The 18,473-nt window shown below is 46.7% G+C and overlaps 1 protein-coding gene across 2 annotated transcripts in view; it reads right to left on the reverse strand.

The window, feature by feature from the left end:
- BCAT1 (branched chain amino acid transaminase 1) overlaps nt 1-18,473 on the reverse strand; it is a 410,432-nt gene that overhangs the window by 233,022 nt on the left and 158,937 nt on the right. For both annotated transcript variants that reach the window (XM_085652755.1, XM_085652754.1), the window contains exon 3: nt 15,854-16,054. In XM_085652755.1, coding sequence (XP_085508881.1) covers nt 15,854-16,054 — 201 coding nt within the window. The remainder of the gene's footprint in view (nt 1-15,853; nt 16,055-18,473) is intronic.

Raw genomic sequence — 18,473 nt, forward strand, 5'->3', positions numbered from 1 at the left:
TGTACAGGAGGCAGGCTGAGAGTTCGATGAAGGCCACCTGAGCCTTCCTACGTCCCTTGAGATTGTACAGACTCAGGAGAAGGAAGGGAAGGAACAAGGAGCCTCAATCACACCCCAGGAGATTACATGTGCCATACTTGACATGGCACGAGGAAAGATAGCCTCACGGAGGAGTTCTGGTGCCGAGGATGGCTGCAGTTTATGCCGTGGCCCGGTAGAAGTGAGAACTGCCGGCTTCCACCAGAGATGCAATGGTGATTCCTTTCCCTAAGACAAAGTCACGGGGTCACCTACCAAGGCTTATAGGCCGTTGTTCATATTGAAGATGGACTTTAAGATCTTGAGTAAGATCCTAGCGACACAATTGCTTCCACATATGAAAGTGTTGGTTTACTCAGACTAGTGCAGATTTATACTGCAGCACAATACTTCTCTAAACCCATGTTGCCTGTATGTGATACTGCACTCCCAGTCTTTACCGAGTGAGGGGCAGGCGACGCTCGTGCCAATCCACTTGGAGACACAGTCGACTGGTCATATATGGAGAAAAACATGCTTAAAACGGGGCTGGGAATCACCTGGGTGCAGTGGGTGGGCTTGATCTACATTAATCCTACTGCCAGAGTACAGACGAGTCATTGTGTCTCGGGCTCCCACGGGGTACACCAGGTTTACCGGGCAGGGATTCCCGCTGTCTCCACTTCTGATTGCACTGGCCATTATGCCCCTAGCGGCATTGTGTAAAGAGAGGGACCAGGGTTGGGGCATCGCACTTGATGAGACTGAACATAGTATCTCCTTATATGCTGACGAGTTGCTGGTATATGTTGCAAACATTGAGACTGTTGTCCAATACATGTTGCGTCTGCTGCAGAAGCTTGGCAGGGTCTCCGGACCTGCATCTTCCCCCTGAGATCGGATTACATTTTGAGACCTCCATCACTGAGACATGGTATCAGGTGGGCCCCCCATACCTTCCGGTATCTGGGGATACAGATTTATCATAAGCTTTAAGACATCTGAGAGGGTAACCTGGGCCCTGAGCTGCACTCCCAATGTGGGTGTGTGGCCTTTTGGCGGACGTTGAAATGTTCTCTTATGGCACAGATAACACTCACCAAAATGATCATGTTGCCCCAGGCACTTTATTACTTCACCATTCTCCCAGCGTGGATCCTGGCTAATTGGTTTAGACAACTGGACTCGCTCCTCCTGGAGCTAATAAGGATTGGGGGGCATAATAGGGTGTCCATGCATGTACTTAGAGACCCATCTTACAGGGAGGGCTAGAGGTGCCAGATTTCGAGAACTACTATCCTGCTGCTCAACTGCAGTGGATTACCAAGCAGCTGGACGGATCAACTGTGCTGAAATTAGCACAACTTGGAGAGGAGCTAAATCAGGGACACTGAAAAGAGGGAAGGATAGCCTTTTATTATCCCTGGCTCTCCGCTATTGGTGGTGTTGTGTGTGTTGCAAGAGGGACAGCAAACTGTAAGCTCCTGCTGATGGGCCAGCCCCACCGGGATCCCACAACCTTTTCTCGGCGGCCTAGTTGGAGGGCTGGATGGAGGTGGGACTGCTTACGATGGGAGACCTCTATGAGGCCTCCTTGATGAAGTCGCTGGGCGCTCTAGTTGAGACTAATCGTTTGTCACCGCAACAGTGCCTATGTTTCTGTCAGGAGGCTGAGGAATTCCCAGGGGTTATGCCTTGGTCCCTTTCTCCCGGAACGAAAGAACTCTCAATGTGTGCAGTATACAGCCAGACACTGTATGTTACAGACCTGGGGCCAGATGTACGTACGATTTGCGAGACTCAAATTGGTCGCAAACGGGTTAGCGAATGCAAAATTGGAAGTACGCTATGCACGAAACCCATTCGCTAACTCATAAATTGCGAAAACATTGCGACCTCCAAATAGCAAGCTAATACTGACTCGCTAACTGAATGTATAAGGCAGTCACAATAGCAATTTACCACCAATTCAAACCAGGTGGTAAATGGGTGCAAACTTTAAAAGAAGGTTCATCATGGTTGTCTACAATGGCTGCCCTGTACCTGATAGCAAGGAGAATGCGGATGCTGGTCGTGCAGCACAGGATGAAGCGGAGACAAGAAAGGATTTTTTGTGCCAGGCTGACCCTTTTGCAGAAAACAGATGAGGAAATATATGACCAGTACAGGCTGATTACTACAGTCATCCTGGATATCATTGAGCTGTTAAGGCCACATTTAGAAAGCAGTATTCTGCACAGCAATTCCATCCCCACTCATGTGGAGGTGTTGCGCTCATTACACTTATTAGCCAGTGAAAGTTACTAGGATGCGATAGGTGTTACAGGACGGGTGTCTCTAAGTCCACTTTCGTGTTTCTTTATGAGATTCCTAGATGCCATGCTAATCTACATCCACCGCTACATATACCTGCCTCGGAATGCGCAGGAAATACAAAGTACAAAAATGAATTTTTACAGGCTGGCCAATTTCACCCATGTCACAGGGTGCATAGTTGGGACACATGTAGCCATATGTCCACTATCTCATATTGAATATCTATATAGGAACCAGAAAAATATACATTCCCCAAACATTCAGGTTGTATGAAATGCCCAAGGCATAATCACTGACATAGTGTAAACATTTCCTGGAAGCACCCATGATTCCTACATGTTTAGGCACAGCGGCATTTACCAACGACTTGAAAATGGGGAGTTTGATGGTGGATATATATTAGGTATTGAAAATACATGTTCAAACGATTATGTAGTGGCACAATACACACAATAAGAATGTTGCCTCAGACAAATGTATATCTTTCAGGTGACAGTGTGTACGCCCTATGCCCATGCATCATCACAGCCTACCTCTCTGCCACCATCCACAATGAGAGGAGACAGAGCACAGCACATTGTCGCACCAGAACTGTGATAGAGCACACATTTGGCCTTCTATAATCCAAAAGTGGGGGTGCCCTGCAATATGCACTAGAGATTGCCTATAAGATGGTAGAGACATGTGCCATACTACACAACATTTCCTGCAGCAGAGGCCTACACATTGCCGTGTCTGATTCTGATGATGAACAACGCAGAGCCCCAGATCAGCTGCCAACAGAGGAGAGTAGAGGAGTGGAGGGGAGGATGTGCAGGGACCATATTGCCACACATTACTTTGCAAGGTCAGTCAAGGTCATACCAACATGATGAATGAAAATGCCTATACAATAGTTTGAATGATGCATGTGAACAAACCTTTATCGTCAGATATCAGAAAACTGTTTCAAAATAATCAGTTTTGCACAGCAACATATGCAATGTACCTCAACATGTTAGTTGGTTACATCACTAACCTGACATTAAACAGAAAATGACCCTCCAGGATCCCTATCCTTCAATCTTTCATTTGTGTGCGTCGAGTATAGGAGGCGATATCATGTGGAGGTGCAGGAGTGAGGCTAATACTGTGTCGCAGCACTCGGACATTAGTGGCAGAGAAGCTGCTGACACTCAGCCTAACCTCACTATCAGGTTGGCATTAAACACCCCCATTTACTAGTTACGCTCTCTGTATGGCCTCCACTGCAGTGGTAATCTGGCCAAGGCCTCTTGCCACATTCCCACTAAAGTGCCCCATTTCGGCCTGTAGTGTCACAGTGCGCTCGGATAAGGCTGAGGTGGCATGTGCAAGATGTCCAGTGGTCCTTGTTAAAGCAGCCATATGCACATCATTGCTCTTGCCTCTGTACCTCCGGCTGCTACTGTGCTCTGCCAACTGTGTGCATAGTTTCTCAATGACACCGGTTAGCCTGTCTATTTTAGTGGCCACTGTATTGAATCCCAGTGACATAGCATGCTGAATTTTATTAAATTTAAGGTTCACCACTTTTATTTGCTTGTGCTGCAGGTGCTGAATATGGAGCATGGATGCCTCGAAACCACCAAACATCTCTTACTGTTGTGCACTTGGCTGGGAGAAAGAAGGCGCATGCACAAGTTCTATCACGGTGCCTACAGGCACCCACTGCAGTATGCTGGTGTTGTGGGCTGATAACTCGTGGCGGGTTTGTGTTGGTCAACTGGATGGCCTCCTCTTCCTCACATAATTGTGTGTATGGGGAGGATCACACACTGCTGGAGTGGGCATGAGGTGGCGTGAGAACGCTATTCCCCAATACGGCTCCTTCTCCCATTTGGACCTGTTTGCCTCCCTCACCAGTTGGGCATTCTATTTCTTCATCAGGTGCATCTATTAGAATAATAGACATGCAATTAATTTCATTTTTTAGGGATCCATTTAAGTTGTACACAATTTTTAGTATAAATGTTTGTCACTGAGTGGGCCTTGTAATTATTTGACTACAAGTCCCATGATGCACCATGAGGGCTACTTTTGCTGTGTAATGGTGCCATACTGATTTGCCTGTCTCAGTTTTAGGATCACATGCATTTACCATACAGTGACACAGGGGAACACTTATCTAGTGATGGTGCAGCTGCTCATGTATCAAGGCTGCCAAATCCAATGACTGCCTCTCGATCCAGGGTTGTCTGCATCGTTGCCTCAAGTGTCGTAGGTGGCAGTATGGTTGCTGGACCACCTTCTGTTGCTCGGGACTCACTCAGGTGGTTGGCCACATGTTCTTTAGTTCAAGACCGGGGGTCGTACCATCTCTTCCTTATTTCTTCGATCGAGTGCTGTGCAGCACCAATAGCATTTATTTTCAGCTGCATGTCCTTCCAGACCTTGTGTTTCTGGATCTCAGACACAGTTATGGAAGAATTACCAAACAGCTGCTCATGGTTGTTGCAGCACTCCTCTGTCAGTATCTCCAGTTCTTTTTCAGAGAACTTCAGTTTGCCCTTCCTTGCGCATGCCTCCTTCTGTGGCAGTTGGCTTGACATTTTTGTGCAAAAATGTAATGCTTTTAGCACTCCTCAGCTCACTAGTGCTGTGTAGCAGTTCTCACCTCTAAACTGTGATTGCTCTCCTGGCTTCTACTGGGTGGCACTTCATGTGGCTGGGGTCCTTGCCATGACCCAGAAAGCAAAAAATTCATTTTTTTTCAATCTAGTCACAATTTGCGACCGCATTCACAATTTGCGACTGCATTCGCAAATTGCAACAAAATAGGTAATCGTAAATTGGGATTCTCTATTTAGTGCCGCCCTGCCAACGTACATCCCATTTTTGGATTTCCTTATTGTGAATCAAAAGGATTCGCAATTAAAGAATCACAAAATGGTTCTTTCGTATATCTAGACCCTTGCCCCTTTAAAAATGCCTTCTCCTTTGGGCAGGGGGCGTGGCCATCTGGATTAGCCGAGAGCAAGCAGGAAGCAAAAATGGAGGGCGAGGAAGAGGTAGGCTTCATGCAACTCTCTAGAAGCAAGAAGCTGGATGCTTTGTGAGAAGACATGAGAACCGCCATTGAGGAGGAGAGACCAAGAGGCTGCAGACCCGGTGCAGAGACCGGTACCCCCTTCCCCATCGATGTGGATGTCCCAAAGGAGCCTGTTGGAGCTGAGGATCCCATCGCCGAAGAGGTGAGATGCTGATGATTGGACGCTCATGCCAGCCACACTTCTGGAGGTGTGTGGCTCTCACAGGTTCGTAACCATTTGAGAGCCGGGGTAGAGCGTGCAAAAGTGGGAGGGAAGTCGCCATAGCGGGGGCCTCACTGAAACCAGGTGGAATGTGTCCTAGCTTCAGAATCTGTTTTGCAAGGGCTTGTTAGCACTTCATGTCTACAACAAACAAATTGACCGTTTGGTTAGGTTATGAGATCAAACGGAGGTGATATGGGTTCAATTATTTCACCTGCAATTCCCTACTATAAGTCATGTGGTGCATGGTTCATGGCTTCTGTGCGAACCACGCTCTTACTTACCTGCTCTTTCTGTTTGTTGCACCAAGGGAAACCGGCGGACGTCGGAACAGACTGAGCATTGGATATGGTGGAAAGACGCTCTGCCCTAAGGAGGACCTGAGACCTTCTGTCACTTCCCTCATCTATATGTGCGTAATTGTCACCAATAACTCAGAGCATAACAGAAGCCTAAAGTCTCTGAAGTTTTTTACATCACCCGAGGAACCCCTACCTCACAAGTGGTGGAGAAGAGAGGCTTGGGGGGCAGCCGAACGTAGTGAGGTCTGCCTCCCGGGTAGTTTGGGAGGGGTCTGGGCTGGCCGGATCGGCCATTTTGTGGTTTTGGGCTTTTTCGGGGTGTAGCTCAATTGTAGCCCAATTATAGCCCAAGTACCCCTATGCTTATATATTCCTATGAGGGGATTTGCTAGCCACCATTTTAGGTTTTGGGGACCGGGTAGCTAGTAATAGTTTTCTGTTTAATTAGCTGTGTTTAGCGAGTTAGGCATAGTTATGCGGGATTATACGGTCTTGGAGGTGGTGCGCCTGCTGAGCGAGGCAAGCTGCCTTTGATGTATTGATCCCTTCAGCTGCGGAGCATTCTCGCCCTCCTGGGCGTGCTTCTGTGGGGGGTTGCGGCCGACGTCTTGGCCTACACGTCCCCTAGGCGAGCGAGAAGAAAAGCGGTGAGATTTAGGGGCCGCTCTAAGGCCCGGAGTGTGGCCCCTTCTCCCCAGATGCGCCAGAGCCTTGTGCGCATTTCGAGGCTCCGGCGAGAGTGTGCAAGGGCGATTTTGAGGTTTGGGAGGTGGAGGGGGTATACCCAGTTGGGTTAGGCATGGTGAGGGCCAGAGGGATTTAGAAGGGGAACTTGGGTTTGGGGAGTGGAGAGGGGAGGAAGATAGAGGGAGTTTGGGCAAGGCCAGGGCTCAAATGGATGTTGGGGGGAAGAGGAGGGGATCCCGGGGGATTGGGAGATGGCCGGGCGGTAGCAATGCCTGGGAAGGGCTAGATATTTTCACCTCATGGAATCAGGAGGTGAGGGCCATTAATAGAGTGGGTCAAGTGGATGCATATCTTGCACAGGGAGGGCCAGTTGGTTTGGAGGGCAAAGGTTTAAATTTGAGAAGAAGGGGCAAGGGGGCGAAGGCAGGGGCAGCAGAAAGCTTGGTGGGGGGGCTCGGGGGATAGGTCTTGACCAGGACAGGACAGGGTTAGACATGGCTGGGCTGGAATGGAGTGAGGGGAGGGTGGGGGGTTTGAGTGACAGGGAAGTAGGTGATTTCTTTAAGGTAGGGCGTCAGTGGGCAGAGAAGACTGGGCTTAAATAGGAAAATGAGAAGGAAGACAGGGGATGAGTATCAGAAGCCCGGCACACCAGACCAATAATTATATTGCAGGGCGAGGACTCACGTCCGGGTGCAGACTTGGCAGAGCTGGGTGTGGCTTATTGCTGCCAAGGAGAAGGGAGGGTGGAGCCTCGCGCGGCGTACCCGTTACCATCGGGGGATCCCGGAGCGGCCAGTACATGTAGGCCCGAGCGGTCTCGCTGGCCCCAACACCTGACGGACCTCAGCGGTCTGCAGGATGGAAAACCAGCAGGAGAACGCAGTCAAAGGACTCAGCGGTGTACCGGAGGGTGCGGTCGGCGCCCCCAGAGGCGCGGAGTTATGGGCCCATGAGGGGCCCCATGTGGGGTCGCGCGGAGTTAGATTTCGATGAGGAGAGCCTTGAGGAAGGCGTGCTTAGAGATGATTTAGATGGGGTGGGGGGATAAGAGTAATGCCTCTCAGAGTGTTTTTCAGGTTTCCAGAGGAGAGTCAGAGCCTACGGCAAGGCCAACCAAGTTGGGATCGACCACGGGGCCACTGGTAAGGCGGACTGCAGCAACACAGCAACATGGGTACCCTCCTTAGAGCCAGGTAAAACATATGGAAAGAGGGAGGGGCTGGTAATGGTCTCCATGGGGACGGGAGGAGAGGGGATTTCAGGGGGGGAGATGGTAGGTTGCGCAAGGGCAAATATGTTTTAGACATAGGCGTGGGTACCGAGGAGGAAGGTAAGAAGGATCCGGCCAAGCCAGTGATTAGCAAAGACACAGAGAAATCTGATAAGGGAAGAAACCAGCAGAGATAATAAAGATAAGCTTGAAAGTAAAGAGTAGATTAAGAGACTCCCTTATATGGGAGTGACTCTGCCATTAGGGGCACATTTGATGCTGGCGACTAAAGAGAGCATACGGAAAGGTGAATACATTGAAATGCTGAAATTATTGCACAGGGAAGTGCGCGCATAAAAAAGGTCTAAAGAAGAGCAATGCGAGCTGGCTATGTGGCCAAGGGTTCCTCTGACCATAGAGAACTGCACACTATCTTTCTTGATTTATGTTAGTGTTTACTGGGAGAAATTCCCGGAACGCTGCGTAGCACTATTCAAGTATGTGGAGGTCATTTGCAAAGTGCAGAGCACAGGGGGTGTTATGCATGGGCATAGTTCGATGAGGAATTCAGGGCCCGTGAGGCCTGGGATACTGAGGCAAAAATGGGGGGAACTTGACACTGATTATGGCAGCACACGATTGGGGCTTCCAGGGGTATGGGGGGCCTGCTGGGATTTCAATAAAGGGCTGTGCACGCGCAAATTTTGCAGATTTTGCCATGAGCACTCAAAATTCAGAGGGGAAACATACCTTGGTCAACTGTTTTGGGGGTAGGGTTTTCAGCAAGGGGGCAGCAGTAGCAGTGGGGGGGCAACACAGGGGGGCAGCAGTAGCAGCATTTTTCGGGGTCAATGGGAGCTAAGGGTTTTGTGGGACAAAATGCTCATACGCCTGTTAAGGCAGATGAATTGGAGGCAGCCTTACAGAGTTATGACGGCCAGAAGGCTGCAGAAGAACTAAGGGAAAAATTCAAAGTGGGGTTTTCATTTGAGGTATGCAGCGCCTAGACACAGGCTTTGGTCAGAAAATTTGAAGTCAGCAAAGAACATTCACAGGTTGGGCTAGAGAAATTAGACAAAGAGGTGAGGAAAGAGAATGGCGGGCCCTTTCCCAGTTTGGCCTCTGAACAACTTGATTGTGTTACCAATTGGGGTGGTGCCCAAGAAAGAACCCGTCAATTCAGGCTTATTCAGCATTTATCATGGCCAGAAGTGTGCTCAGTGAATGATTTTCTTGATGAAAAGGAAGTTACTGTTTTATACTCGTCTATTGACGTGACCATGTCACTGGTAGTGACGGTGGGCGCAATGGCAGAAATGGCAAAATGCGTCATAAAATCGGCTTTCTCGTTGCTTACAGTCCATTCAGATGATTGGGATCTTCTGTGTATCCATTTGAATGGTAAATGGAACGTGGACAAGGCATTACCGATGGGCTGTTCTATGTCATGCGCACTGGTTGAGTGTTTTAGCATCTTTCTGCAGTGGTTGTTTTTAAAAAGGACAGGGCGCATGTTAGTGACCCATTACTTGGACGTTTTTTTCTTTGTTGGAACCTCTTGTTCCACCGAGTGCCAAGAGGCCCTGGAAAATTTCAAAGAGCTGACGGAGGAGTTGGGAGTGCCATTGGCACCAGAAAAGATGATGGGCCCCAACACGGCACTGTCTTTCTTGGAATTGGATTGACTCCAGAAAAATGCAAGTCCGGTTGCCAGATGATAAAAGGGATAAAATGCTGCAATTGCTTAACGCCATGCTGGCACTGGTAAAAGTAATGGTCAAAGAGATACAGACCTTGGTAGGGCATCTCATTTTTGCATGTAGGGTAGTGAGAGTAGGGAGAACCTTTTTCAGGAGACTAGTGAGGGCATTAGCGGGGAAAAGATTGCCTCATCATCATGGGCCTTTCTCTGTAGGCGTAAAAGAAGATTTGAGAATGTGACAAGTTTTTCTGCAAACTTTCAATGGCATTCCACTGGCACGGGAGGGGGATCTCATTTGGGATGTGCAGATATTTTCATATGCTGCAGGTAGCAAAGGTTTTGGCCTCTACTGGCAGGGAAAGTGGTGTGCCAAGCTGTGGCTGACAGAATGGAAGGAAGGGGTAGGTCCATTGCATTTCTGGAGTTCTTCTCCTTAGTTGTGGCAGTGACACTATGGGGTAGTCAGCTTGCCCATATGAAGGTGACTTTTAGAGTTGATAATAGGGCGGTTGTAGAGATTGTGAACCGTCAGTCAGCAAGGGACGAACAAGTGTTACAGTTGCTGAGGGTTTTGTCCTAGGTTGTTTGAGTCATGATATAGCGTTTGGAGCACTGCACGTCCCAGGTGTGGACAATGACATAGCAAATGCTTTGTTGGGTTCGCTGGGGGGGGGAGATTCTGTGGGTTGGCCAAGGATGCCAACAGGACCCCGATGCCCATGCCACAGCAGTTGTGGTACATAGGCAACACAAGATGCTACAACTGGTGGTAGGATCACTGGTTAAGTCTACTAGGGTAGCCTATAATCTAGCATGGAAGGAGTTTTGCTGGCAGGGTATGCTCAGACGTGAGTCCCTTGCTCACTTTGCCACTGGATTCAAGCAAGCCTGGCTGAAGACGGCTGAAATGCCAGAAACCTGTCCTAGGAAGCTTGTTTCCGGTCCAGGGAAGGCATGGCTTGGCAGGTCGGGCTGGACTGTTTCCATGAGGCACAGGGTCAGACTGATTTGCATATGGCCATGTCTGAACTGGGGTGGCAGAGTGGGCTAAAGAACGGTGATGGATCAAACCCAGATCTGTTGACTGGGTGTGAGTGTTTGATTGGTTCTGATGCTCCATCCATCACCACCCCCTTTTGTACCGCTTCGGTCAGGTGCCCAGCGGCGCTCGAATGAGTTACAGTGAAGGGACGATATGATTCAGTTTATCCTGGATATGATTGGAAAATGCTTACCCAGGGTGTCAATTGCAAGGAAATTAGCGGGAATTGCATTCATGGGTTACATGCCTTCAGCGGGTGAATTGGGCTCAAGGATGCTAGAAAGGTGGACCAGGGAGCGTGGCCAGCTGAATACGGTCAAGAGACCCTTGTCATGGCAGTTGCTCAGCAGCGTAATACAGATTTTGCCTAGGATTTGCACGGACGCCTTCGAGTCATGCCTGTTTTCCACATTGATGGTGGATTTTTTTGGTGCATTTAGAATGTTTGAGCTGTTAGGGGACACAAGGGGTTGGGGGATCGGGTGGGAAGATGTAGTCTTGCGCAATGCAGGTATACATATATGGTTAAAAAAGTCCAAAAGGGATCAGAAGGGCAAGGGGAAACGGGTGTTGTTGCAGGCTCCATTGCCTAAGCTTACTTGCCCTTATAGATGGGGGCTTCACTGGCGAGCAGCATCCAAGAATATTGGGGAGTCAGTTTTTGTGCATGCGAATGGGAAAAGAGTTACAGCCTTCCAACTGTTAGCGGTGCTGAGGAAGGCACTGAGGGAATTGGGCATACACAGTGCAGGTATTGGGGACACACTATTTCGGATTGGGGTAGCATCTGAGGCAAGCAATGGAGGGTGGGGACTGGGTGATATCATGCGCTTGGGGAGGTGATCCTCAGATTGTTATAAGCGATACTTGCGCAGCAGGGATAAGGAATTTAGCACGGTTGTTACAATGCATAAGTTCACTTAATGTTTCTCGTTTCAGGTTCAGTGGCTGGCCCCCTTTCATTGGAAATGTCCATCTGGGTTGTGGGACACTCCTTTGTGAAGTGGGCGTACGTACAAGCACGAGAAAGTTATTTCGGACAGAATCTTGGTTTTAATAATAAACTGTTTAAAGTGTTATGGAAAGGAAAAGGGAGCATGTTTTGGAAGGAGCAGATTCCGTGTCCTAACGGTCTGCTAGTTGGGGGTCGGTGTCCGGACATTTTGGTCGCACATTTGGGCGGAAACAATTTGTGTAAAGAGAGGGGCATAGTCCTGAGGACACACATGAAGAGGGACTTAGCACTTATTAAACAACAGTGGTCAGGATGTTTTGTGATATGGACTACGTTGTGCCCCGCCGGGAGCAGTGGACAGAGCCAGGAAGAAGCTTAATACAGAGATGTCTCGTTTTTGCAGGGAATTGAGTTTTGGTAGAATTTTACACAGTGACATTCGTTTTGATGCAGTGGAATTTTTGGGAGGAGACAGGGCCCACTTGTTAAGGACCTTTATTTGTTGGAATATTAGGGAGGCGTTAGCCAGAACGTTAAATGTTCAGAGCCACCCTAAAGAGTAAGAGGCCTATAGGACAGGGGGGGCAGAAAAACGGGGGCTAGGCAGTAGTGGCCGTCGCCCCCTTTTTCCTGGGTGGCGGGGTTTTGAAAAGTTGGCCAGGGTTGGCACAGGTTTTTCGTTAAGTATTGGAAGTTTGTGAGCAGGGGCAGGAATAGGGTAGGCAGGTAGTCTAAGTTTCAGGATAGACGCTTGTTAGTTACAGTTGCAGGAGGGCAGGTAGGGAACAGGGTGTCATTGGGGGAAAAAGTTTTAACTGCAATACTGTGTAATGTTGTTGTTGTTATGTTAATGCCAGGGTGGGGGAACTTTTGAGGGGATCGTAGGGGCAGGGGGGGGATCAGGGGTCAGCTATTTGATATATAGCGAGGCTTTAGTTTTGTAAGGCAGTTGCCAGTTGGTTATTTTGTAATATGCACCTGTTTCAATAAAGCGGCCTTTTTCACACACAAAATGGGTCTCGGTTTGGCTTGTCCCCCTCCCTCCCAATGCAGGCAGCCTGACCGCCATCTGAAACAAGATGGAGAAAATGATTCACCAATTGTTGGCGGGCCAGAAGACCCTGGAGTGGGCCCTGGAACGGCATATGTCACTACGTTACTGTTTGTATGGCAGAGGTTTTCGGCCTGGCTTCCTAATTGGAAATTAAGAGACTAGACAGCCTCTTAGACCCGAATGGTTCAACTGTTTAGTTGTAGTTTATGATATGTTCTGTGATTTATCAGAAAATATATATATACTGTACAAGGATGACCTGATGTAATGTACTGTGAGGAGCAGTATGCCTATAGCAATGGTGTACACTATTAAGATGTGGAAAATCAAATGTGAGTGATATGAATGTATACACGTATGAGCACTGACTATATATGGGAATGGTATGTTCTACTTATTACAGTATTGCTCATTTATCTGTACACTTAGGTGTGTTAAAAACTAATAAACATATTTAAAAAAATAGATGAAAAATGTTCTAGTAATCATGGTTCTTTATGTGCAGATTTGTAGCAACCAACAGGGTTCATCATACGTAGGCACTAGGTAGCTGATCTGTATGAGATGGGTTTAGTTAGTGGAAATAGCCATTTGTTAATGGTTTTTTGGCGCCTCCTCACAACCTTAACATCTCTGAAAGAGAGCACTCATCAACTGGAGGATGATACACCACGCCCTAAAAACACACCTGCCCAACTCTCTCTCAGTTATGCAAAAGCATGCTTGACAAAATACACCCTTGTTACACTCTGAGGTCCATACGGACGGTCATAAGCCTGAAAGGAGGAACTCATTCAAAATGGTGGACCTCTTTCAGAAATCACCCAACCCAGGACCACTTTGGTGCAACAACATACCATGAATATACTTTCTTCAGCTACTGCTTCGTTATCATTGGAGAAACCTAGGGTCACTATTTTTCATTCATGTGTGGCATTACAGAAGGTAGAAACTTTGTGCAAATCAGTTTAACCCTCCTTCAAAGGAGCAGGCTGGCATTAAGTGCTAAAACCATCAATAGATGTGCACAGTTTTGCATGCAGTAATGATTGATACAATAAACAACATACATTTCTTATAGCAAGAAGTCTGAACTCATTTTAAGAATATAAACATCAGAACTTCATTCAGCACTTTCCAATGTCTGTGTACTGAAATTGTAAATATCAGCTGAAGTAATGATCAAGAACATTTGCCTTCCTGTAACAACAGTTCTCCAACACACGCCCACTTTTCCTGGCTTAAAAAATCCATTTTATGTAGATACATGGCACTAGGTGAGGAAGGTCTTGACAACCCTGATATGGTCTAGAGTTATGAGGTTATGAGTGGAGATGGAAAAGCCTTAGCACGTGTAAAAGGTAAAAATATTTTGAACTCTCCTTCCCTTTTTGAAGAAAGACATAAGTTTTTTAAAACAATATACGTGAAACAGCTCGTTGAGTAAAGGCCTCTATGTTTACTGACCTTTCTGAAGGTCAGTAGACTTTTCACAAACCCACATTGCACTGAAGGCTGCAATTTACGTGCTCCCCCTCAGGCAGGTAAGCACTGTGGGGTCGGGTGGGTGGGGGTGTTTCGAAAGACAACGCCGAGGGAACATTCATTAATTATTTAATTTTACCCTTGTGGTCGTCGGTCGAATTCCCCCCCCCCCCCCACCCCCAACCCAGTCCCACCGCTCTTACCTGCACGAGACGCGGCTGTCCCCCTCACATGTATATCGCTTGCCTCCCATGTACTAGATTAATGAAAGGCTGCTTATGAATCTGTTGCGGAAACCCTCACTAACGTAACCTTTCCTTCTTCAGGAAAAGAATACAGGCGAGATTCATAGGCTTAGAACAATTATAGAAGAAGGGACTGTGAGTTAGACAGGAATTGCTTATGGAAGTAGTAAAATTAATATGGATATTAAGAAAAATGTTACTTAAAAATGATACCTAGAAAGACCTCTAACGGAATCCAAGTAGAAATCTCTCAAGACTAAACAGTGGTATCAATTCCTATACAGTGTATTTCGGAAAAGGTGAACGAAAATATACTCCCAGATCTCTAAGGAAAAAAATAAAAAATCTGGGTTATGAAAAATGTTGATTCATAATATGTGAAAGTAATCATGCCAATAAATCACAGAAAAAAGGTGCATATATATCTCTGAGCCTTCTAACTCAGCATTATGCTGCCAAAAAAAGGAGCTGTTTGCTCTTACAACTGCGCTGCCTAATGTACTGAACCTTCTGACAATCTTGTAGCATCTATGCAGCAAAAAAATATAACACGCTATGTTTTTTGCACTGTCCAGACTCAATGAATATTACCAAATGGTAAATCAGGATATATACAGATATGAAGTCTGTTTTCCTTAATAGGAGTTCAGTGTGTGGATAAATTGCTATATTCATTTTCTCAACAATTTAGCAAATATGTCTTGGATTGGACTACAAAAAAGCTACGCTTTGGATCAATATAAAACGGTATGCCGATTTTATAGCAATATTGTCCTTCTAACGTGCAGAAATGTAAGACAATAGGGGTTATGTTTCTTTGTTCAATTTATGGTACATTGTTGTGAAAACAAAAAGTCTATTTGAAATGACTGCAATCCAAAAGATAACAGCTGTTCTATGCATAAGAAACTGCACTTGGTCATTGCAACAAATATGGACAAATGGTAAACAAAACACTGCAACGCAAACCAGTGATGGAAGATGGCAAGGCAGCGTCGGCTTCTCCGCCATGGCGGAGGAGAGTCACCCACCCCAGCCAGCACTCTCAAACACTTAAAGAATAAAATGATAACAAAACGGGTTTTAAACCCTTTTTATTGTTGTTTTATTGTTCTTCTAAGTTTGCCGAGTCTTGGGGGCGGGCCAGTGGGGATGACAGGCACTGAGGAGGAGTGATATGCATTGCCTTCAGTGCGCATGTTGGTTTGGCCGGTCGTCTCAGGACGGCCAAACCGGCATACACACTGAAGGTGTCTCCAACCCGAGCTGCGTTGCCAGGTTGGCTACAGCAGGCACAGACTTCCAGTCTCCCTGCGAGCCCAAAACTAGGGCACTACGCCCATTCTAACGATGCTCTCATGCTGCTGAGAGCATCGTCAGGATTGGTCGCAGGGGATTCTGGGAGCCTGTCTGCAGAGGAGCAAAAAAGTGCGATATGGCTGGCTAAGGGTAAGTTATTTATTTTTTCATATGGTCTGTAATCTGCCCCGCACCCCCACTCTGCCCTGACACCAGCCACCACAGTGGCAAGGTTCTCTCTTGTGCATCTCTTCTGATTTTACCTCTATGGCATAATGAAGAGCGGAAGATGCAGGATGCAGTGAGAGGTTTTGGAGTGGTTTGATTTCTGGCTTCTCCCATCCACGTGCCGAAGACCATTCTATGGCCAACATGTGATCGGTAAAAACTGTTCCAAACACCAACTTGTTTGGATCTGGTTTCTCCCTTGAACAGGTAGCCAAATTAATCACCAGATCAGCAGCCTGAAATAAACAAGAAAAGGCATGATGATGCATAGAACTAATATGGATATAGACCAAACACACTTCACCACCCATTTACAACACTGCTAGTGATATACTTAAAATGTCAATCTAAATATTGAAAGTAAGTATACATTTATGACTCTTCAGAATTTCATATGATATTATTGCACATACTAGTCCGTTCTTATGTTATTGGCTGAGAAATTCCATAGAGGAATTATGCAGACCACCGTTCTATTTTTTTCTTTAAAAGATAAACTTTTTAAAACACAACCAATTTATGCAGATAGGCAATATGAATTTAAGATCCCTGTAAAATAACACTAGTGTTTACTGCAAAGCTCTCCACTTTTTGTCTTCCCTGCCTCTCAATGCTTTTAGTGCTTCCTTAGAGGTCTATCATCTTCTTAATGACGTTCTCCCACCTGTGTGTCCCCGATAGGCTTGCTATCTATTGGATGTCTGCTGACAAAGGCCAATGAAGTATTCTTGCCTGATATTGTAATGTAATGGTAAAAAGCAGTTTTTAGATTGCCTTTGATGTTGAATTTTACTACAGCACAAAACAAATAATTTAGATCAGCATAGTCGCTGTGCTCTGGTAGATGGAGTTGAGCGGCGCCGCATCGACTCCGCCCCAACCTAGAATTGACGGCTGTGGTCATAAACAGGTGGCACCCATGCGTGCTGACATCAGTTTCTTACTAAGCATTGTCCACACTCTGGTACAGGGAGCACAATGCTAATTAATTTCACTAGTGAGCAGATCACTGATATTGGGACATTTTTAGGTGGAAAAGAGACCATTCCACAGAAAGGGGCATGGGAGGGCAGAGAGTATTCTGCAGTTAAATAGAGTATTGACCAGAAAGAGCATTACCGAAGGCAAGTAATTTGTTATTCTGATGGATTCTTCTAACCACAGATTTCTCACCTTGTGAATAGATACCAATTCAGTACTTCCCACAGTGGTTGCCCTGTGGAATTGCTCAGACAAAAAAAATTCTGAAGGACCGAATGACCAAAATTCCCTTCCCGTTGGACTTGGATGCCCTTGGTGAACATGTGCTTATATGCCCATGTTGCAGCCTGACAAATATCCAGGACAGGCATGTGGCATGCTTACAAAATGGTAGCAGCCTTGGGCCTGGTGAAATGGGTCTTCAACCCCTTTGGAGGCTGCTTCTTCACAATTGCACAGCAGATCTTAATACAGAGGACTATACATCTGGATTGCTTGGACTTCCTTTGCACAAGGCAACCCCAAACAGAACTGATTGTCCACTTGGTGGACTCTGGAACGATTGTTGTAAAAGTTGAGCGCTGTTTTGGGATCCAGACAATGGAGACTCTCTTCCTCTTTTAAGAGATGAGGTGGTACAAAGAACGCCAGAAGAGTGATGGATTGGTTGATGTGAAAAGATGTTATAACATTCAAAAGAAAGGTTTGGCACCAATTTATACGGAAATAAAGGGGTGTAAGGTGACTGAACTGAAAGAGTTTGAAGCTGACTCATGCGACACGCTGATGTGTTTGAATGTGGAAGACCATCTTCAGTGTCAACAGACATATTTGGCAACTGTGTAGTGGCTCAAAGGGTGTGCAGATCTCGAAAGTGATGACCAATTTGAAGTCGAACTGAGGCACACAAAAGGTTTTGGGGAAACATGTGGACCAAACTCTTAACAAAGTGCATCACAATTAGGGATTTAAATAAAGATGGTTGGTTCGGCAAACGAAGAAAGAGCTGAAAGGGCTGACAAATAACCTGTAAAAGTTCCCACTGCAAGACCTTGCTTGGCCAAAGACAAAACAAATAGTATGATACAGAAAGCCACAAACTTGTCCCAGAATCCTAAGTAAATGGATTTTGTGGAAGTCGCCTGGCCAACAAGATGACATCTAATACTTTGAGAGGGGGAGCCAAAGTAGTTAACTGCTGCTGCTCCTCCATCATCTCCACGCATGGAGGTGTAGATTGCACAGGTCTGGGAGTGACGCCCTGCTCTGCGTTTGCGACAGAAGACCCTCCCAAAGTGCCATCTGAATCAGAGGACAGATGCTCACGTCTAAAGGTTCTGAGTACCACACTCTCCTGGCTCAATCCAGAGCCGCAAGGAAGAGTGAGGCCTGACACTCTTGATCTTCTTCAGAACTTGGGGCAGGAGAGGCAGTGGCAGAAATGCATATATAAGTCCTGTGCTCTACTCTAGGCTGAATGAGTCTCTGAGAGACAGCCGCATCGGAAACTCCAACGCGCAAAAACTCTGACATTGTGTGTTTCTGGCAGCTGCAAAGACAGAGTCCTGCACCCCCTCTGAATGGAATTGCCATTCATTATATGATAGATGTCACTGGCTGAATTTGTCCACTCTAGCATTGAAAGATACTGCAAGGTGGTGTACGATCAGAAAG

This window comes from Triturus cristatus, chromosome 4_1 (assembly GCF_964204655.1).
Source record: "Triturus cristatus chromosome 4_1, aTriCri1.1, whole genome shotgun sequence".
NCBI lineage: Eukaryota > Metazoa > Chordata > Amphibia > Caudata > Salamandridae > Triturus > Triturus cristatus.